This window comes from Haemorhous mexicanus, chromosome 1, assembly GCF_027477595.1.
Source record: "Haemorhous mexicanus isolate bHaeMex1 chromosome 1, bHaeMex1.pri, whole genome shotgun sequence".
Lineage (NCBI taxonomy): Eukaryota > Metazoa > Chordata > Aves > Passeriformes > Fringillidae > Haemorhous > Haemorhous mexicanus.
In genome coordinates, this window is record NC_082341.1 from 90,977,706 (window position 1) to 91,001,026 (window position 23,321).

At 40.7% G+C, this 23,321-nt stretch overlaps 1 protein-coding gene across 1 annotated transcript in view; it reads right to left on the bottom strand.

Moving 5' to 3' along the window:
* Positions 1-23,321, bottom strand: part of TMEFF1 (transmembrane protein with EGF like and two follistatin like domains 1) — a 112,251-nt gene that overhangs the window by 2,334 nt on the left and 86,596 nt on the right. Inside the window, exons 5-9 of the mRNA XM_059856021.1 lie at positions 21,755-21,851; positions 10,799-10,947; positions 9,796-9,861; positions 4,427-4,550; positions 79-237 (exon numbers count right to left, since the gene is read on the bottom strand). Coding sequence (XP_059712004.1) covers positions 79-237; positions 4,427-4,550; positions 9,796-9,861; positions 10,799-10,947; positions 21,755-21,851 — 595 coding nt within the window. The remainder of the gene's footprint in view (positions 1-78; positions 238-4,426; positions 4,551-9,795; positions 9,862-10,798; positions 10,948-21,754; positions 21,852-23,321) is intronic.

The window sequence follows — 23,321 nt, forward strand, 5'->3', positions numbered from 1 at the left end:
TTGGAAATCATATAATTAAATACAGAAAAGGTATATCCATACAATGTGTAATTTTTCACTGTTTTTGTCTTTACCTACCTGGTTATGCACATGACAATTGCAACTATAATGGCAATCTGTACAGCTCCAATTATTGCTGCAATAAGGACATGCGTAAGCTTTTGTCTACTTGGGACAACATAAAGAATACTAAAGTCTGTCTTTTCACAGTGCTGTCCAGTATATCCTGATTCACACCTGAAAAAGAAAAGGAATATTTCATGGAATCTGTTTCAATTTGACAGCACCCCAGTCATTTTGCAGATGAAATGAGAAACCCAAGGTGACTCCAGCTGAGAAAGAGCTGGTGAGAAGGTGCAGGGTTAGGGAATGCTTGGGTTAGGGAATGGTTTGGAGCTGTGTGGCAAGAGAAGAGACAGAGCAAGTAGATATGCTCTGCTTTTTCTGGATAAGGTTACTAGTGGCCCTCTGAAAACACACCAGTGTGGGGAAGACCCCGATTTCTCAAAAGAAATAGGTGGGTCATTATTATACTGGTACAATATTTAGGTAGAGTGTAGCAACTGGGTGGAACAAGTAGGCACTTGGAAGACAAGTAGACAAGGCTAAATGAAATGCAAGAGTAATGCTCATGAAGCACAGAGAGAGCACAACTCATTCAGCTCCATTGTTATCTATGGGACAGAAGGGACAAAGAGGAAGGGGAACCTTGAAATATGGATTGAAAATCCACCTTGAAAAAAGAAGACCCCTTTCCAAGCTGCAACCTAGGGAAGTAGAATCTTGCAAAACCTACTGGACAACACCAGCACCAAACCCCCTCCTGCCTTGTAGCTGAGCCAGAATTCAATGGAGGTCAGCTTAGAAAATTCAATGGCTCACAACTGTTCCAGTGAGAGTTCAAGGAAGAATCCAAAATAATTTGCATGGGGTGGGGGAGAAATAGCTGGAAGCAGAAGAGAATCCGTTCTCTAGATGGTAACTTGCCTGAGCAAAGCAGCAAGCAAAGTTAGCTCAATGAGAAGCTCAGCAGAGGCAGTGACATGTGCAAGATGTGCTGGAGCAAACACACTCTGAAACAATTCATGTCTCAAGGCAAAAGAGGCTCAGGCACAAGAAAAGGCAAGAGCCACCCAAAACACTGAGGTGAAGTCTGCAGAGTCAAAGGCCTGAGCAAGTTCCTAGTACAGCTATCCTTTAGAATTGACTGACACAAATGCATCACTGTGGTCAACTGAATCATACAATTGGCCTCCAGCTCTACAGCTGGAGCAGAAATACTCACACGCAGGAAGAGCAACAGTCATTTTGTAAACTGGATCTGACAAGCCCAAATGCAACACAAAATCAGACTCATCCATTCAAAAGCCTTGTGCTAGGGTAGGAATTAATTCTGTTTGGAGCAACAAAATAATTACACCAAAGACCTTTTTACAAATGCTAATGCAACTCCTAATCCCCCTCTGCATGCAGGGATAATAGTTGGGGTTTACATGTTCATAATCTTGTGACTCTACTTTCTCCAGCCATGAGCTGCTGTGTAAGGAGTTTTGGTTCATGAACCAAATTCCAGTAAGACTTGTTAAAGAAAACCCTCCATGTGGTAGAAGGGTGCCCAGTGGTAGCCAGGAAGGGAATAAAAAGAACTCTGTACAAGCCTACGAGAAGAATGAGGACAGTGAACACACTGGCAATCATGCAAGAAAACACAGGAAGGAAGATGTCTCCTTGTTAGTCAAGAGGACTTAAATCTTATTGTTACTTTGCTTTTGTTTTCAATAAAGAAGGTAGCAGATGAAGTATTATCAATGTGAGAGCTGCTTTAATGCAGAGGAGACAAAACAAAGCAGAGGAGGCACAAGGAATTCAAAGATGTTTCCTCAGAAACACTGAAATGACAAGAAATTATGTCTGAGAAATACTGAATGCAAATTCTGAAATTATGTCTGAGAAATACTGAATGCTTGCATTAAGAATTACATAATGGCAGGATGAAGTAGTAGTCACTAGTTTTCTACCTTAAACTAGTAGAACAGATTTTAAAACATTCTACTGCATAAATGTATAACAAGATAATATAGAACTAGTATAATAGCAAGATCAATAGAGGTCAGCAAGGATTTATCAAAATAAGCTGATTAGTCAATTAATTGATTTAGCATAAAGAAGTTTGGATTTCTTTTTAAAGGGCTGGACTGTGTGTCCTTGACACAGCCTGGCATAAGGACAGGGCAGAACTGCACTGCACAAGGGGGGCAGCAGGAGACAGACCTGATCCCATCTGTGCAAAGACTGCTAAACTCAATGCTGTGCTACTGACTGCTACAAAACCCTCCCACCTGCCTGCTGGCAGTCCTGGAGGGCTGCTGTACAATAAGCAAGGAGATTCATCGCCCTCAGTGAAAGCAGAACTCAGAATTCACTCTGCACAAGTATTCTCTGCAGTTTTATGGGTCATCCGATACCTCACACGCATCGCTGCTAGGAAATGAGGACTGAATTAAACAATGTATATGCTAGATGTCTATGAGAACTGAAAGCATTTGAAAATAACAATTTGCCCTTAGCAATCATCATTATATTTTCCTTGCTGGAGAAAGAGAGAATTTTTTTCTCTGATAGAGGTACACGATTTCTACAGCGGATTGATGTTTGTTATAAACTATTTGTTTCCTCAATAACTCTGCTCCAGTGAGAAACATGCATAAAGCCTGAGACCATCAGTATTTTAATAGCCACGAAAAATCCAAAGGAGGTCTGATAGTCAGGGTCAAGAACTGATAGTCACAAGTTCGGGGCTGGAATCACGTGAGGTTTGTTGTGCTAGGCTCAGTACTGAGATACTATTCAGAATATTTAAATACATAGCTGAAGCTACTAACAGTAAATGTAGCTATAAAATAGAATTTAAAAGGATGGTACATTAATTGGATCCATCAAAATATTGCCTATCAATACTTACTAGAATAACAAGAAATATTTAAAAGATGGAATTTACACTGAATCATAAATTGATAGAATACTATAAGGTTAGCACCTTCCAAAGAAAATTCTGAGAAAATACAAATTAGTTAATTCAGACAGGAATGTTTTCCTTGAAATACTGCTACTTTAAACATTTTGAGGACAAATACATTATGAATTGTGTTAAATACAGTTCTAGATCAAGAGAATACCGTAATCAGATAGTGTTACCTAATGCCCATCAAGATGCTGCTGGGGATGCACCCAGTTTCCCCAAAGAAGCAAAGACATGTTGAGTTCTCTTGGTTTCAGACCAAAAGAAACCCAAAGCAGTGCTATTGGAAAGATGAAAATAAACAAGAAAGGGTCTTGCATGGTAAAAGAAATAACAGAAGTTTTCAAGTGCTTAAGTTGACAACAATGCTGGCTCTGCCATTTGGGCTTCCTGCTCTCTGATCTGTCTGGAAATCCTTAAATCTTGTCAGTGCAAAAAACACCTAAATATCATCAATCAATAAGGATCAAGGGAGAAAATATGAAAGCATCCAATGGATTTACAGCTGAAGTTTCAAAAGCAAAGGAAAGCAAAGAGTTATGGCAGTTTCAGCCACATTAATCTGAAAGTACAAGCTTGCAAGAATTACTCTGTAAAAGCTCAGGAGTGAAGCCTCCTAATAAGTAGGGCACTGCATCTTATTGCAAAGTGGCCTTTTGCTATAAACAACTTTTAAATAATAATAATGTTAATAATAATAATAATCATCATCATCATCGCAACAATAATAAAATTTTGGAGGAAAACAAAGATACACAATTTGATTGGTGAAATGTAAAGGAAAAAAATTATTTGGGAGCTAAGGAACATTTGTATATTCCGGAAAGCACTGCAGGGATTAATACTGAGTGTTCTGAGTTGATAGTTTGCACTGTAGACAAAAGGTGTGGGCTAAAGAATATTTTGCAATTTTTTATTCTCTAGATCAAACCTATTTTTGTGAAAAAGGGCAATAAATGTTAAAAATAAGGTATTGATTCTCTAGAGAGAGTTTATGACAGGAACAATAAAATGTGCTGATAGTGTAAGAACAGGCTAAGGGGTCAGTGGGAAAAGAACAGTCAGGGAGAGAAGCCATGCAAGGCAAAGACTTTTTTAATGTGTTTCTGTTTGGCTTGTTTTTTGAGCTCTGGATATGATTTAGCAGCTGAAAATAAGAAGAGAACACTGAGGCTACACTCCTCAGAGGGGTTCAGGCTCTGATGTACCTGAGTGACTGGTGCTCTCCTCTGAGCACTATCTCCCTCCTGATGGGAGCAGCTGGGTGCTGCCCACAGCACAGGGATACTCCTCCTGTGCCACTGCTTAGCTATCACAAAGTGACACATGCTGTCATTACGCCTAGAGAGCATTTTGATTAAGCTTAACAGTGATTTCAATCAGATTTTGGAGACATGAAGGACTTACCGGCAGGAAGCCTTCTGAGTGGAATAAATGAACTCACATTTTCCATGTATACAGTAACCATTGAAGCTTTCTGAACAAGGTATGTGGTTTCCAATGTAAATGTCTTCTCTTTGATCACTGGCATCTTGAAAAGAAATATACATAAACAATTATACATGGGTCTATGATTAATTTAAAACTCTCAACCAGGAATAGCATATCCTTAAAAATTTGCAATGAATAAAGGAATAGAGAATAATAAAGCAGAGGCTTAAGGCGGAAGTTTCAGAGGCACCTACAGAGATTTGCTAGAAGGTACTGCACTGGAAAATGATCCTCAGACACCACTAAACATACTTTTTATATCATATTTCTCAAAAAGGAGAAAAGTGTTCATGACAGAAACAAACCAAAGCGAGAAGATCAGCAGAAGCTTTGTCAGTGGCACTGGGGCAAAGAGCTGGCACACAGATACAGAGAGCTGTCTCCCATGTGTAAACAGATGAAAAAGAACCCTCTAAAAAGGATTAGAAAGATGTGAACCACGTTTTATGATTACTGGGTAGAAAACCACTTGACACAGCCCAGAGATGATGGGTATCACTGGTGGTTAAAGATGAAATCAAACACACTTCAATAGCAGTCTTCCTCAGAGAAACATTTTTATGGAGAGAGAACTTAAAAATATTGAAATGTCTTTAGAATACCCATTCCTTTGGGAGGTGTGCTGGTTTTGGCTGGGATGGAGTTAACCTCCTTCCCAGCAGCTGATGGAGTGCTGTGGCTTAGATTTCTGGCTGAAATAATAGTGGTAACACAACACTGTTTTGGCTGTGGCTGAATGGAGCTCACACAGCATCAAGACTTCCTCTGCTTCTCACTCTGCTTCTCCCCTCAGCAAGACTGGGAATGGGCAAGCCTGGGAGGGGACACAGCCAGGACAGCTGATCCAAAGTGGCCAGAGGAATATCCCACACCACATGACATCATGCTTAGCAATAAAAACTATAGTTTTGGTATTTCCAAGGTGGCAGTTTCTCAGAGGTTGGCCGGCCATCAGTCTGCTGATGGGATATTGTGAGTGAAAACTTTTGCATCTCTTGTTTATTTTTCCTCCTTTTCTTCACCCCTTTGCTTCTAAAACTGGCTTTAGCTTCACCAATGAGTTTTTCTCATGTGTGCTTTCCTGTTTCTTTTTTCCATCGTCCTGAGGGAAGCTGGGATAGAGCAAGCAGCTGGTGGGCACTTAGTTGCTGTCCAGCTCAGCCCAGCACAGGAAGGCAATCCCTTCTGCCCCAGTATCTTTCATGCTTCTGTCGTGTTACCAAAACAATCCAAAGCTGTGTTCATTTTCAACCATTTTCCCCAAAAATTTTTTTGTAAAGAAGTCCTAAACACAGAAGTTGATATTTCATAATGAACACGGATCTTCAGATGTGAGCATAATTATAGACTTGTGTTCATATCCATGGCAATAGACTATAGCTACACAAATAAAAGACTATTAAGCAAAAGGGAGTATGAAGCAATCTCTTACACAATTGCAGGTATTTGAAATTAAACCAGCAAGAAAGAGAATGTATTTTTGCAAAATAAAAAGAGAGATATGCTGCTGGTTTAGGTTTTTTCTGAAATGTCTGAAATGTATTTAATTTGGTTCTGGAGAAAAAAACCCAACCCTGTATTAGAGGTTTTAGATATAAGGAAACCCATTAATTCGAGGTGTTTTGAAGATACAGAGGGCTTGACACAAAGGAAGAACATTGACTAGTACTGACAGTGTGTCTACCACTGCACTAGTAGAATAGACTATGTGGTGACAAGTCTAAGAGGAGAAAAGTGGGGATGTCTCATCCCAAAACTATCATCTCCCTCCTTTTCCAAGAATTTTATTACTGTCATATCTGGTCCCAGCCAAACCTTGTCATGAGCTACACACAATTATATTAGTGTGTTCAGAGAGCTGCACCACACCTGGTTTAATACATGTACTGACACACAATGTGAGGCCCAGTGCAAAACTGAAAGGTGCATCGCCCGAAAAGTGGCCAGCCAGCCACACACAGGCCAGAGGCAAAACTTACATTAAGCAAGAGGGTGTTAAATGCAGGAGGTGATTCCTAGTGTAAAACAGATATTTACCTCCCTTTTGACAGGAATCCATTTTTAATCAGAGACACCTGCTAGACTGCTTCAGAGCTTCAAAGTGAAAGATGGAGCTGGTCTAGGAGCATTGAAAGAATGACTGGGTGTAGGAGTTCAAAAACTTCACCAGAAGGAAGAGTCATGCCTAAAAATTGAAACCCTGATGCTCATCTTGGTACAACAAGACCACCAAGCCAGGTGAATCTGGGAAGAGAGACCTTTCTGATGGAACTTTAGGTAGCCACTTGCCCTGCAGGAGGAGACTGTCACAGTTCTAGAGACTAAAAGATATTATCCATTCAGAGAACAGGGTTTAACAAGATTAACTCACAGGAACTGAAAGCAAAAGCAAACAGGTAGGAGTGTGGACTATTCTCTTATTCTCTCCTGGATGAAAAAAAACTAATTCAAAGAAGTTCAGTTCAGGCTCTCACTATCTAAAGAGACCTGAGTATTGTATTAAAAAATTTCAAAACAGCCTTTTTCTCATGAAGCATATTGTCTCCATCCACATCATTTGCTGAATGTGAGACTGCACAAGCCATACACATTAATAATAATAATTATATACAATGGTTTTTCCACTAACTAGATTTCAAGGGCAATTTACATGCAATGAATAAAAGGCTGTTACCTCTTTGGAATAGGAACTGAAAGTGGTGTTTCATTACATAACATAATAAGATGTATATTGCATTTGGTGCCTTTTATACCTTCATAATGTAAGTGAAAATTGACATTAAATCACTCCAACTGGTACATCATATGCAGCGAAAATAAGAGAATTTGTGAAAAGAGAAAAATATATGAAGATTTTTGGCACTGAGAGACTTTTCAAGAACATGAAAGCCATGCTGGGATGGCATTACTCAGGGAAGCCATGGGAGTGCAAAACAAGTATAATGACAGAAAAAACTGGAGACCAGAGCTAACAGAGAAGGTAGCAACTCCTCGGAGCAAAACCGACATTAAGACCAGAACTGAGGAGAAAGAACAGTGAGTTATGTTCATTTGTGATTCCTTCCTGTGCAAAATATCAGCACCCATTTGCAGACTGGAGTCTCTTTTCAGGGAAGTTCTCTTCCTCTCTGGGACCTGAATTAGAAATGACACCACAAGACTGAAGAGGTTATTGCAACCTTCAGACTACTCACTCCTGCTCTTTCAAGTGGCTATTAATGATGATGTAGCCACAAAAAGCCTGAGTTCAATAAAATGATGTTTCAGAAGCCCTGGGGACAATGCTAAAAAAATTTGGGAATAGATGCGTTCCCCTTCGATCCTCCCAGTAATGAGGGGGAACTTGAAATAAACAGGTGAGCCCAGGGTGTCAAAACCTTGCTCTGGGGCTGGTGTTCCCACCAAAACTTTGGGGTTTTAAGTGATGGAAGAGAGAAGGTATGCTGGGGCCTGATGGAACCACCTGTCCTGAAGGGTAAAATGACTTTTTGGGCGTAAGCTGGGAGGACCAAGAGGAGTTCAAACTAGAATTGATGGGGGAAGGGGATTCCAACATCGTTACAGTAGGTGAGTCACATGGCATCACCTGAGGGTAGCAAGTGCTAGTGGGAACACTTCCACTGCTCCTGGGAGCATAGAGAGCTCAGGAACACATCCGAAATGCTTGAACAGCAGCACACACAGTATGAGAAACAAGCAGGATGAACTAGAAGCACTGGTCAGCTCCCAGAGCTACAATATCCCTGGTATTTGCATGAATTGGTAAAATGAGTCCCTCAAATGAAGTGTTGAGATGGAGGGCTCCACGCTGTTCAGGAGCAACTGGCAGGGCAGACAAGTTGGAGGTATCATGTTGTTTGTAAAGGAGAGGTGATCACACAGCACTTACAGTTGGTGCAGATGTGGTTGGGAGCCTCTGGGTGAAGGACAGAGGGATGGCAAACAAAGAAAGGTGGTAGTGGATGTCTACTACTGAGTGCCCAGCCAGGGTGTGAGCACTGATGACTTATTCTTTAAGCACTTATGAGAAATCTCTGGATTGCTAGCCCGTGTCCTTATGGGAGATTTTTAACTTCCCACACATCACCTGGGAATACAATACTGCTGTGATGAGCAGGACTTTCTTAACATTTTCAGGAGACAATAGCTTCTTGTCAGAGGTACTCAGTGAGCCAAGCCCTCCTAGGCTTGCCATTTGTGAATGGAGGGCTCGTGGGGGGTGTAATTTTAGGGGGGGTGTAATTTTAGGTGCCTGTCCGGCCATAGTGACCATGAAATGGTTGAGTTTAATTGTTGAGCTTTCAGTGCAATGAGAATAAAGGGCACCAGATTGCTACCCTGGATTTCAGCAGAAGAAACTTTTAAGCTGTTCATGGAGCTCTTTAGCAAAGTAGCCTGGCAATCTGCTTTGGAGGGGTCCGTGAGTGCAGGTCAAGGTTTCAGAAGTGCCTTAGAAGCACAGGAGCAGACAATTCCACTGCACAGTAAGTCAAGCAAACGGAGTACAAGACCGGCTTGACTGAACAGGGAACTCTTTATGGAGCTCAAGAGGAAGGATAATTTGTATGGCCACTGGAAGTGAGATCAGGCTTCACAGGAAGAGTACAGAGCTGTGGTTTGTAGACACAAAAGGCCAAAGCTCATTTTGAACTGAATCTGGCCAGTGTTGTGTAAGATAACAAGAATGGCTTTTTCAAGTGTGTTACCAGCAACAGGAGGTCTAAAGCAAGCATTGGAGTGATACTTGATGTGTATGATCATCTGACTAGCAGGGATGAAGAAAAAGTTGAGGCATTAAAGGTCATTAAAAGGTAAGGTAGAGTTCATGTAGGTGAAACATTTTCAACCAATGTGGTTCAGCATATTAGTTTACTGAGATATTTTAAAACAACCTGACAAATACAAAATCATCCATTTTTCCCAGAAGTTAACAGAAAAGATGGGATCATGGCAGGGAGGTTTGTGCTATGTTATTTCATCAGGAATGTCACAGCTTGTTGTCTCCAAGTAAAGCCATTTTCACAGCACTTGGAGGGAGTCCAATCCTGTGGCCACCACACAGGGTACTGAGCAGCTGGGCATCCCTTAGAGGAACACAGCAGGCACAACTTACAGATCATGCACATCTTCCCACTAGCCTTGCAACGTGCTGCAAGAGAGAAACTGCTCACAGCTCTGTCTCAGTTCCAGGAGTCAGAGCTGTGAGGAAGACTAGAAGGGACTTGCATGCTCTATTTTCTCACCTTGTGGAGCTGTAACCAAGAAGCACAAAGTCTGCACCATACCTTTCACTTCTGGCCGATACTGCATGCCATCATCTTTCTTTCCAACTGCATTTGTGTCATCTGTGTCTAGGTGATAAATAATGCATGGTTACTTATTGGGAAAGGATATTTCCCAGACTGCTACGTGTGCATCACTGATAAGCCAGAATAATATTCAAAGAACTGTTTTAAATTGCAGTAAAGCTGGACATGGTCCCACATTGTTCTTCCCACACAAGCAGGCTGGTATCACACCCAGTTGGTAGCCCCAGTGTCCAGACCAACATGGCACACCTCAAGCTTTAGGTTTTGAACTAAAAACTTTTCTGTGGTGTGGACCTAGGTGGTTTTGGTGACAGTCTGTTTTGGTGTTGGAACTGCCCAAGTTACAGATCTAGGTTTAACTGGAAAAAAGTTGGTAGAAATCTGTTATTCCCATGAGAAATTCCTAAGTGCAAGCCCCTAAAACTGGAGGATTATGGGCAGGATTAGCTACGAGGCAGTAGGCAGAGGGCTTCAGTGGCCCATTCCAACATTGGAAAAGGAAATTATAGAAATATGCTTAGAAATAAGCATATTTCCAACCAAATAAGAATTATTTCCAAATAAGCATTTGAAATGCAAATAAGGGAAAAAACCCTTAAGAATAAAGGATCAATGTCCATGCAATCAGGGCCGAACCTGACTCACACTGGAAGCACATTTTACAGCCCACAGCAACAAGAGGTAAGATTTCCCACACACCCATATTCCTTCTGTTCTCCTACCACCCCCTCATGTAAGAACTGTTGGATTATGGCTTAGAATTTCCCAAGAGCTTTTCCAGTCTTTCCAGGTAACAGCAGCCAAAGAAAGGCTGTGTAAACACAGCGCTATGTGTGTGGTGTGGGGAACTCAAAATTGCAGGTGACGAGTTCACTGATAACTGCATCAGTGACTTCTGACCAAAAATACAAACGGGAAAGTCTACCAAGCCAAGTTATGTCAGAATTTCATTTTTCCAAAAAGCCAAAATTAATCCTACCTGAGCAGTGGCCAAGGTGCCTGATGTCAATCTGCTCTTGCCTCAGACATGATGCCTCTCTGACAAAGCACGGATTGTTATAGGAGCTTCCATCAGAAGCACATACAGGATTAAAACTGTATCCACTGCAGTCTATGTTACATACACACCTGTTAATTGAAGCACACAGCAAAACAAAATTGACATCCAGCAAACAAAAATTAAGTCCTGTTAAGTCCTAAGTAAACACTAGCTCATGCACCAGTGCCAGGAGGGGAGAGCCTGCTGCATGAGGATGCTGAAGGAGTCATTGGCATCTCAGGCTTCCAAACAGAACGTACAAAATTGTGAATACATGCCTCAGTGTGCTTTTCAATAATGTATTAATGTTTCTTGTAGTTTTACTCTGGTATCAATCTCATAGAATACACCTGAAAAGTGATAACACACTAGTAGGAAGGTTCACTACATTAATACACCATTTTTTAGTATTTTTTCTCTAGTGTGAAGAAAATCAGAAGAATATTCTAACTTTTTCAGCATCAGGGTCCCTGAAAGGGAAAACAAAAAAAACTCCCTTTTCTGTTAGGCAATAGAAAGAGTTCTATTTCAAAGGCTGTAGAGACTCAATATGCTTGGTTAATATTGGTTAATATCTTGCTGTGTCATTTCAGAAAGACTTTCATTCATACCTTTGAAAGTTAACAATAGGTCTATTATGTTGCATTTAAAAGAAGATTATGCAATCTGAATTATTTCATATTGCATCCCATTAACATTTTGGTTGTTTAGGATGAATCGTTTTCCACACAATTTGCAGCTAGGGATTGCAAAATGAGAGTGGGAAAAATGAAGACCTAGCATGGAGCTGTTTCCTAACCACACAAGGTAGGGCAGCCAAAGGCTCAGATAGGACTATGACCTGTTCATGTTTAGATACTCCTGCAGCCCCAGTGAGAAGTCCAGAAATTTTACATATGTGAATGGCACAGGAAAACTTTGCAACTTTGCATGCCTCACACCCCCTGATTATTTTAATCAATATTCTGCTTTCTAACTGAACTTCTACTTTTGAATGAAAGTTTCTGTGTATGTTCCACGTTGCTCTGCAAGTTCATCTCCACCTTTGGGATGGGGAAAATAAGGAGGGTGGCTGCAGAATGAGGGGGAGGACAAGGTGGGCACCATGTCCAGCTCTCAGCCAAGCTCCTCCTGATGTCATGAGATGAGAAAGCCCCTCTGCACCTCTGAGAAGGTGGCAGTGGGCACAAGACCCTCTCCTCGGCAGAAAGCTCTACAGGGGGCACATGGTCTGACTGCCAGGAGTAACTATTAGCTTCATCTTGATGTGACTTACTCTTGTAAGTCACAGGAAGGGGGGAAAATGTCCAAGCGACCAACTCACCTGGTTTTTTATGTTCTTTCCCACTGTAACAGATAAAATTAAACTATTAAACAGACAAATATATGCCTCAAGCCAGAAACAAATCTGCAGCAGAACCAAATTCCATGCTGCAGAAACACTGAAGATGGCCAACACACTTTTCCCTCTTCCTCTTCTTCCATGAGAACCTTTTGTTCCTTAATTTAAAAATTCTAATTTTGCAGGTAATTTTCCATGCCTGGGAACTTCAGACTGTTGCTAGACACAACATCTCTAGTGCAAACAGGGTTTTAAGTGCACCTACTGGCAGTGAAAAACTGCCCCAGTAATGAGTCTCTACACATCTTAGGGACCTACTTGCAGGTACTAATGAAGCCTCTAAATATCAATATGCTGAACATATGATAATCTTTCTTGCTAGAAATGGTAATGGTTGTAAACCTCAGAACCAGGATGGAAATACTATTCTGTTTACCTACTCCCACATGATGTTAAGACTAATCAGGGGTTTATTAGGGTTTACTACATACAAATAAAAGGCTCATGGCTTGGCAGTCATGCATATTTATTGACACAAACTTGCAGAGAGCTGGTCCTCATTTGTATGGCACTGGCTGTGTGCAGACAGATACCTTTGCTCTCCCTTAAATCTGCCTGTAGTCACCACTTGATGTCTGTAGCATCATGATTATGGTTGGGTTTTGTCATTCCTGGTGACAAATAAGGTGAGTTTTGGAAATATCTTTTTTTTCATCATGGTGACATTACAGGCTGGAGTTGAAACTGCTTGAAAACTGGTTATGTTTCCATGCTTTGCTGTGTTTAGATTTAGCATCTAATATTAAATGCTTACTTTTTCAGAATCGTCAGATGCTTGCTTTAGGGGTGCTTATGAATTCCTGACCCTGGTATACTGATCAACAGCCTCAGTCTTATCTCTAACCATCTCATCAATGTACAGAAATTTCACATGTTGACCCCCTTCACATGGACCTCATTATCTGCCTGCTGCCATTAGCTACTTCTTTGCTAATGACCATGATGCCAAGTGGTACTTCCAGCCTTCCCCTGGCCAGTTAGCCACTGGTCACTCAGCAGAGCTGTCTGACATGTAAAAGCAGGTGGTTTAAGTACACTGTGGCATGATGAACAGCTGAACTGGACTGATGCACTTAAAAAAATTGAAACTCTTATTCCAACATCAACCTCTTTCAGAGGTCTGAAAGAGAATGAGTTAAGGAGAGGACATGGCTTGAGTGCAATGGTCTGAAGGGAAAAGGGCTTCCACAGATGCAGTAGGGTGGCAGAGAGGCAGCCAGGAGCATGTATTAGAAGCCTGGACTTGTCAGAGAGTCTGCATAGGGTGCAGTGAGTTTGTCCTTGCACACAGACAGTTGCCAATAGACCAGAAATACAGACGGGACTGCAGGAAGTGCCAAATCGTGAGATGAGAGCAGTGACATATGGGGAGTGCTGCTCTTGACAGAAAACATGAAAAGAATGTTGTTTTTAACTGCTTGGTGTTTGTGAAGGAAGGTAAAACCATGGGAGAGCAAGTTGCTGCTCTGATGTTTCACATCAAACACTTTGAAACTGGAGCCTGAGTCCCTGTGAGGGGATGGGACCACCACAGACTGAAACAGATGAGCAGCTCAGGAAAGCATTGGAAGACCTGCCAACAAACCCACTATGAAATACTGAAAATATGGTATATCCTGACGTCAGAGAGCTACAGAGGGCAGATTATAGCTTGGTACTGAGATGACAGGAAATCCAACTGCTTGGTGGAAGCCAGCTTGGCCCCACCAGCCAGTTTGGGAGCCAAAGCCAAGAAGAAGTCAAAGCTCAAGGCTACCAAGCAGAGCCCACGGGTCTGAACCAAACAACAGACCACACAAGATGCACACAAAGTATGTGAGAAGACACAGCAGAGAGTGAGAATGAGCTAAAAGTTGTATCCTAAAGGGCAAAAGTCTTATCAGAGGCCTTTGCAAGCAGGAGAACCTGTAAGAGGCACCAAGGACTGCTTTCCTTCACAGCTAAGACTGAAATGAACACAAAATTGCAGTCCCATATTGCAACCTGTTCCCTGAGGTCTCTCTCCTGCTGGGGACAGAGCACAGAGACAGCATAAGGACAATGCAGAGCTGCTCACAAAGGCAGGGCAGGAGAAGCTTGAGATCATGAAGGGGGAGCAGGGACAGACACATGGGAGAAGCACAAGAGGAGCACCCAGGAAGAGAGTGAACCTTAAATGCAAAATTCAGAAGAAAAGAGTTAGTCACTGAAGGTAAAGTCACTTAACAGAATTGTGTATTAAGGACATCTTGAATGTGCTTTATGCTTCATACAAGAAAGAAGTGAATGAGTGCTTCAAATTTTTGCTGGAAAAGCTTGTTGTAAAAGACACACTGGAGTAAAAGGAGTGAGAGCCCTACAAACATTTTCTTCCCTATAGCCTTCCTATTGGATTTAGCCAAAAGGATTTAAACAGTTAATGCTCCAAATTGATGTCTTGCTGGAGGAGATTCCTGCTGAAGGTCCTCAGCAGATCATTTCTCTCACTTTAACGCAGGGAAGTCAGCAGGATATATTCAGATGTTTTCCTGATGTACTAGGGTACACAGAAAAAAAGTACCTGAATTTTGTCACCTGTCATCAGAGAGCTGATGCATTATCATTCATTAACACCATTAGTTAAACAGAAAAGCATTTGAATTTCAAGACAGTACAAAATGATATAATTAAACCAAGCAGATTTTTTTGTCTGGTTTTAATGAGCAAGAAATGAGGATGTACAAGTCATTTTTTAGGGGCTACTGGGTGTAACAAAGTAAACGTGCTTAGTAAAATGAAGTGACAAGCTCAGGCTGTAAGAGCACTTGCTGCTATTAGTAAATTAATTAGATCCCCAGAGATCAGAACACATTTCAAGGCTGCCTTTTGTTTTCAGGCTTCAAGGTGTGCGTGGTCTGTTGGAAGTTCTGTGTGCTTAAAAACCCTGGTAGGTTCAAAGAAAAGAGAGGGGGAAAAAAAGGAAAGAAAAAGCATGACTGACTTGTGGAGCGGGCTTGGCTGCAGGGAGAGACTGGCATTTCCAACCAACAGATCAGGCTGCTGCATTTATGCCACCTGGGTCTTGCTCACAAATGTATTTTTCTGGCCTGGCCTCACAGGGAGTGCTGCTTGCTCTCCCTTTCCAGTAGCTGACAACAGTGAGCACTCTCAGGTACTCACCAATTCATTGGCACATCTGCTTACAAATGTAAAATGGAAACACTAGGGTAAAACAAAGTGTGTGAAATGCACACAGATGGATAAGGGTGTGCTTGATGGAATAAATTTAGGCGAATTGAAATAGCAGGGGTGTTGCAATTGCAGTTAAGAATGTAACCATGCCAAATGAAGGATTACCTTTCATTTGATGCTTCTTCCCTTGTGTGCAGTTCTTCCCTGATGAAACCTGAACTAAGAAAATCTGGATTTCAAAGTGATTTTTCTACCTACTTGACTAGACTTGAATCTTCATCAGGTTTTTGGTGTGTTTTTAAAAATCCCTTTATAGCACAAGAGAAGCAGAATTCAATTCCACAAAGCTTCTTTGTGCCTGGCTTTAGCACTCTGTCTTTACTTCTGCCCAGCAATCCAGAACACCCTTTGAACACCATAAGCTTCAGCTATTTTCCAGACATCCCTTTACCTACATTCCCCCTTTTCATGGCATGGCTCTCCCTGACCACTGAAGAAATTGAGTCTTTACTGCAGTGAGCTTCTCACAGCATACATGGTGAACTGATGTTTGCTCTCTCAAAAGCAGCCTAACCCTCCCTCCACCCCCAGATAACAGGAACCTTCAAAGACTTGGCACACACTGCTGCAAAGATCACTAAAAATATACATTAAAAAAACACACATGGATTATTACCCATCTAGGATCTATTCCATTTCTTAATAGCCAGTAGAGTGAAAAGACCATAATGCTATTCCTATGATATCAGAATTTCCTGCACCCAGCTTTTCATAATTCATAATCCCACAATACAGTCTTAAATCCCTTGTTTAGGTTGATTTTCTCTTTTGTCTGAATGGTTTGTTTTACACACAAACACTTAGGATTTTTTTCTTCTGTTGGATCAGAACGCTGTGAGTTGCATTTACACAGGATTTGGATAGCCTTCCTAATGAATATACAATATCATACCCTAAAAAGTTAATAAAAATAAAGTTGGTAAATGAGTGAAAAAGTGGTCAAAAGAGGTAAGTATAAACTTGCATGCCAGATTTCAAACAGGCCAAATCTTTCCCTGGAGGACAATTTATATAGGCAAGGCAAAGACTAGGACTTTGAAATATCCACATTGGCATTTCTAACTGTTAATACTAATACTTCTGAAATTCTGGTTTGGCCTTTGTGAAAACAGACACTATGTAAATTATAGGCCAGTTGAATTTATATATTGCTGAGGTACCTTTGCTTTCCAAAGTAAATCTCATAAAATGTTAATCTCAAAAGGTCTACTTGGGGATCAGCTGTCAATCTTTCTTGAAAACCTACATTATAAGTCAAAACAGATCTTTGACAGCACAGTACACTTATTAAAAAAAAAAGACTGAATGTGCTCAGAATCCCATTTCCATATTTCTTCTGTTAAAAAAAAATATGTAAAACTGAGAACATGATAAATTTGAATTTTTACAGTGAGGCTATTTTTAAGTTAGTGATTTCCTTATCAAAGAGCAAAAAAAAGAAAAGGCAACAACTCAAGTGGGGCCTTGACAAGATGGAGGAACCTCCAGAGGTCTGAAGATGACAGGACATCTGTCACACTGCCACAGGACAGATTGTGGGTGGACCAGCAGGAAGCAGCTCTGCAGAAAAGGACCTGAGGGTCCAGGGGAGCAGCAGGCTGGGGGGCTGCATCACAGGAGGGTCACCAGCAGAGCACGGGAAGTGGCTCTTGTCCTGCATTCAGCACCCATGAGGTCCCATGTGAAGCACTCTGTCCTGCTTTGGGAGCCCCCGGTAACAGCAAATACTCTGAGAAACTGGAGAGGCTGTGATGGGCAGAGGGATGGAGTGTGGGCTGCTGGAGGAGGGGCTGGGGGCACTGCCCCTCTTCAGCCCGGAGAAGAGAAGGCTGGGGAGGTGACTGCTGCCACCACCAACCCAAGAGGGGCTATCGAGGAGAGTGAGGCTCTTCTCAGAGGTACACGAAGAGGAGTGAAAGACACAAGGAAAGAAATTGTGATTGAACATAAGGAAATTATTTCAAAGTGAGAGAAGTTCAGCCCTTGAACAGAAAAGCCCAGCTGTGAAATCTCTCTTCGTGGAGATGGTCAGAGCTCTCCTGGAGAAGTCCTGGATCTTACATGGATGAATTATCCCTGGTTGCAGTGCAGGGCAGGAGCCCAGACCCTCTCGAGTTCCTTGTGTACTGATAGGATGATGTGTTTATCTCATGAACAGTCAGTAGAACTGAAAAGCCCAGTGTGTGCTAAGAATAAGTCAGGAGCAAACCTTGTATGTTTGTGATCTGACCTACAGAATTTACCCCATCAGCTCTCGATGGCCCCCAAGCTTTGTGCTGCCACCTCCGTGTCCGCTTCCTAACACCACTGCATTTCTAATTCAAAATTCCAACAGAAAACACCCAGCCACATTCACACTACCTACGTTTGTGGGCTTCTTGCCACTTTCTCAGACAAGAGTGTAAGTCTACCAACCTCTTGTGCCCACATTTTGCACTACTATACATAATATGTTGTCTTTTCAACAGAGGGGAGGAAGCTTTTGGCCAGAGAGACACTTGATGGTCAGAGGAGAAAGGCAGACACTGAATGGTGTCAGGCAGCAGCTTTTCCCATGATATACACAACCTGCTTCAGTTTTGGCACTCAACGGGAAGGAAGTCCCACCCAACCCAATCTGTTCTTTGCATCCTGTTGCCTCAGACCTACAGAAAATCACTGTTCAGGCAAATGTGTTTATGCAATTTCAGACTAGTGCATCCACAAATGACTGTCTATGCCCCTGAAAAGATTGACCACAAACTACCAACTCTTTAAAATACTTACAAGTTGCATGGAAACAGAAGAAAAATATGGAGAAATATATTTCTATGATGCTTCCTCAACCTGGTTACTTTCAGAGTTTAGATAAAGAAATAATGTACTGATTGGAATATAGCTGAATACAAATTTTCCAAGTGTGCTGATTATGACAACCCTCTCCTCAGACTTTATTTCTGTGTCTCAACCACTCAACCAAGAATCAACACTGAAGTTTTTCATAGAGGCAGTGGAGATTATACAGTTGCTTATACTTTTGCATTCAGTTTTGCATTACTGTGCACTGTTACCACTTTTGGTTTAGACAGATAATGTTTCCATGAAGTCAAAAAAAATGAAGATTCAATTCTTAAGCCCTTTGCAAAGCCTGTTTTCTTCAAACTATGTGTGATCTACTGCAGTAAAAGCATAAGTATCATTTTTGATCAAGAGACAGCCATAATGCTTTATTTAACACCAAGCATGAGAACTAAGAATCTGTAACTTTTTCAAAGGGGAAAATAAAATTTAAGAGCAAAAAAAATTACCATCACTAATTTGTAATATGGTGTGTATCACAGCTCTGTACAACTGATCTTCTGTAAATTTGCTATTAAAATGTACCAAGATTTGGTAATCACACCACTTTTTGCATAGGATCCCACAGCTTTCCAGGCCCAAAAGACAAACCACATGCTGCAGGGAATAAAATTGTCTTTAGTAGGATTTTTCCATTATTGGGAGAAAATTTACCTATTCTGCTCCCTAGGCTATTGAGGCTGGCCTTTTGGCAGGTCCTGGGATTCCTCACCAATGCCAGCTCATTTGCCTCAAATCACTCAACATGCAATGGCATGTGTGGCCACCAATTCACTAAACATTCTACCCCAAAATAAATTTCCTTATTGATAAATGAAGAGTAGAGTTATGATTTTGCTTCTCAAGCAGTTGGAGCAGAAGGAGCTGGTGTTTGCAAAGTCTCAGATTGCACAGCTTGGAAAAGAGGTTGAAAAATTTCATAACTGTGCATTTACTGTTTGTACCATAAATATGGCTTGAGATGACCTACTGAACATTAGGAGACAGGTCAGCTAACTCATGCAGTTACTATAATGGAGCAAAATTTTCTTTAAATGCCTTCTGTTATCACCTGGATCACTCTATTGAGTTTCTTAATATCACAAGATGCAAGCAAGGGCTGTCCAGTCCTAATAAACCCACAGGAATGGAACTAAATAGACCTTTTCTTTGTGATTCAGTAGACATTACCACACTATCCAAAAAAGTTCCAGTGGACATTCCTATGTCTTAAAAAGGAAAATCAAACCGGAATATTTTTACGGAATTAGGGAGTTTTGTGATTTGCTAGAATCACAAAACTCCCTAATTAGGGGTGATACTGTTTGTAATCTAGCACAAATTTGAAAGAAATTATAATTCTGACTGGCAGTGTTTATATATAATGAAAGATATTTGTGTTGCCAGTAACTTTGTACGTCATGATATAATTTTATGATGTCAAAACCCACACTGAAACACAGCAGGAAAGAGAATAAAAATTAGATGTTAAAAACAATTATAAGGGGTGCTCCACTAAAGTTTCCCAACAGAAGATTTCAATCCCATCTTGTTTCTGCCAGGTAAATAACTGTTTTGATTTTATGAAAAATTATGCCAATTCCTAGATTCTACTTTAGCAAGTTTGGGACTTGCTATGTGACTTGTCAAAACCAACCTGTGTCAACAGACCCTGATTTACCTATGGCTAAACAGTGAATATGACTGAAGCCTTTTAAATGGTTAAAGGCACTGGGAAAAAATTAAATTATATTAAATTCCTGTATAGAATTGAAAAATATTATCCAATAAATTGCAAATTCCTACATGGGAATATTTTCTAACTTTTGTGCATTTTCTACATAAAAGGTCTGGTTTCTGCTTATTTTTTTAATGAGGAACCTCATTTTAATTAAAGAAATCTTAGAGGCAAAAGATTCTTCTTCTGCCTGTTGTCAAGAAGCAAGAATTGGTTTCGTTTCATATGAGAAGGATGTAGATAATAAGCCTTCTGCTCCCCTCAGCTTTATCCTAATTTTCTTATAGATACTATATAGCTGCAGGAATTCCAGCTCCACAAGTGCACAAAGACTAGGCAAGCTTTTACCGAAGCTGAATGCTTCAGGATTTATTTTCCAAAGCCAAAAGCACATCTCACTGCATATAGCAAACAAATATATATATATATATTTAATCTATACCATCTTTCCAGTCATAAATGAAGCAGACCAAGGCAATATTCCACAAGGTTATTAGTGCTACAAAAAACCAGCTCTAGTTCATTTGTCTCTCTCCTGGAAAGAGCAAGCTGGCTTCAGTACTATGGCCTTTTATGAATTGTGAAGTGTCATGCTAGTATTCATGAGCACTATTACCATTTTGCTTTCCCTTGTATTCTACACTTTAATCTTGAATGTACATCTTGAATGTTAGTGCTAAGCTGCTTTACTGCCTGAGATGTCTTCATGCTGGTATTCTGTAATAAAACCTTGTGCAATTAAGACATATTTCAACATTAAATGGATTCCAGCTGGAAGACAAGAAAAGGGAGAGTGATGTTTTCTCCGATTAGTGATGTTCAGACTCTGTTATTCTGGGATGCTGATCCTTCTGTGGATACAAAAATGTACCATTTGCAAGTCTCTCAAACACCTTCATGCACTGTGTCTGCAGCCACAACCCCAGTACCTGCCACCAGCCCAGATCCCAGTAAACCTTATTCCATACTGGTGGCCACTGCCAGGACAAAGGCTGTTGGAAAACGAAGCCCCATCAGCAGACAAGACTTCTTTTTAAAACCCCTTAAAGCCTCTTGAGGCTGTTTGAAGAAGCCTTTCCTTCATGATATCTCTGCCCTTTCTGAGAGCCCCACAGAGCCTGGGCAGCTGGGGTGTAACATGACCAAGTACCTTGAGCGGGGAAATGTGGTGCATCTGCTTCTGCATTATGAATTGTCTTTAAAAGCTTCTTTTGAAATTTAATTGACAATAATTAATATTTTTCACTAATTTCCCCCTGGGTACATCTAAGAGATCACATGCCACAGAGGGTTTGGAAGATCTGACTGGCTCAAGTCCCCAGTTTAACTTCACGTTTAGGTCCAAAGTTAACACTGATGGAAATAACTGCATGTAACACTTTATGAACAAGGAGAACATAGAGAAAAAAATCTCAGGGTCGAATAATCAGTATTTATTTTGCATTCCTGTTTGGTTTTCAACTTGTTTTGTTGGCAGGACAAAACAAATCAAGGTTCTTTGTTTGAAAAATATTAGCTAAAGGCTTCCCAGTACAACTCTCTGTTTTCTCCCACTACTTTGCAACTGCAGATGGTTTGGTCTTTTACAGGCACATATCAAACACATTATTATTGGATGGCACTAAAGCTTCAGTTAGTAAGAACAAACATAGTCAAGCAGATAATCATGTGCCTTTAACATTTTTTTTTCCTTTTGTTCAGTGATATTGTTAGGGAAAACATTACATACCCAACATTCTCTGCATCTTCATCACACTCAGCCCTGTATTTGCAAACTCCACATTTTGAGTGTTTTCTCTGAACTTCTGTCCCAGATCCTTCATACTCTGAAAAAAAGCCAATAACAGAAAAGATGACTTTCAAATTAAGCTCTGTTTTTCTTACCTAAATCCATTTGTTTTCAGGAATACTGTCAACATAAAACTGTCCTATACTGAGGCTATTAACCTTAATAGTGCTCCCTTTTTGAAAGTCAATCAAATGGATGTTGGTAGAACTGTACCAGTGATAGAAAACCATCCCTGAAAACATTAATGCTTCATTGATTGGCTCTTCCTTTATTCTTATTTCTGTCATTTTATTTATTCCGGCTTCACCAGGCACACAACTGGCATTGACATGTATCCCAGGCACATTCACTCTTAATTGCCACTGATAATGTATAAACCCTGTCCCTTTAAATGTCCTTGAATATTAGGTACTGGGGATTTAAATGCTATTTTCTGTGACAGTCTTTAATTACAGATATCCTTATGCAAGGTTACTGCTTGCATTTTTTTCCCTTTTTGATTCCTGACTATGAGATTAGACTGTGCTCATATGTCACATATGCTGTGGTGTATTTTCCAGACTACTTCGTTTAGCTCCATAGGAATAAGAGAAAAAAGTCGTCCTAACAGGAATCTGGTAGAAATGCTGTGTACCCTAAAAAGTAAAATCAATATCTCAAATATTCTGATCCTAAAAACATCTACAATAATTTTGCAGTTGACATGGACATGAAAAGTCTTCACCAAGTAAGAGAAAATTTACTTCACCACGTAAAAGAGAATTATGCTCTTACTGTTTCACTACCATTAACCACTCCTATTTTTGATTTTTAACAAAGTGATGAAGGAGAGCTAGGTATTTGAAAGGAAGGAAAAGAACCACAGAAATCTGCAGAGGGAGTCAAGATCCACTTAAAGTATCACAGTATTGTGGTGGTGCACAGCTGACTGCACCAGGCTGCCGGATGGACGGAGATCAAAGTGATTCCCTCCCTTTCCTCTTAGCAGCTTTATGTGCTGTGGCAACAGTAAATCAAACACCACCAACGAAACAGCTGAATTTACATTCTTTAAATACAAACAGGAAAAAGAAATCCACAACAGCTCTTCCTAATTTCCCTGGATCTTGGCCGCAGGGAATCACTTCCTCTGACCTGTGGGGCTGTGTTTCCATGAAGAATAGTGCAGGTGAGACCTGCAAGTAAACTGCCTTCTAAAGCATGCTGTGCATTTTCCAGAGATTAATACCTATAAAAAAAAATTCCTGCTGTAGAAATTCTATCACCACTCTTATCAAATTGCAGTAGAGGTCATCTGCTTTTATCTTTACAAAAGCACATCTTATTTGATTTCTCCTTCTTTGCAGGTGCCACATTCCTATGCCTACATTTGGCATTTTAAAGTGTCCTTTAGTGTCAGATTTCACTTTTCCATGCTAATAAATGATCCCCTACGGTTTGAATAAGTTAAACAAATGGCACTGCTTTCATTCATGGTATTTCCACTTCTTTTTCTGTTCTTATGACC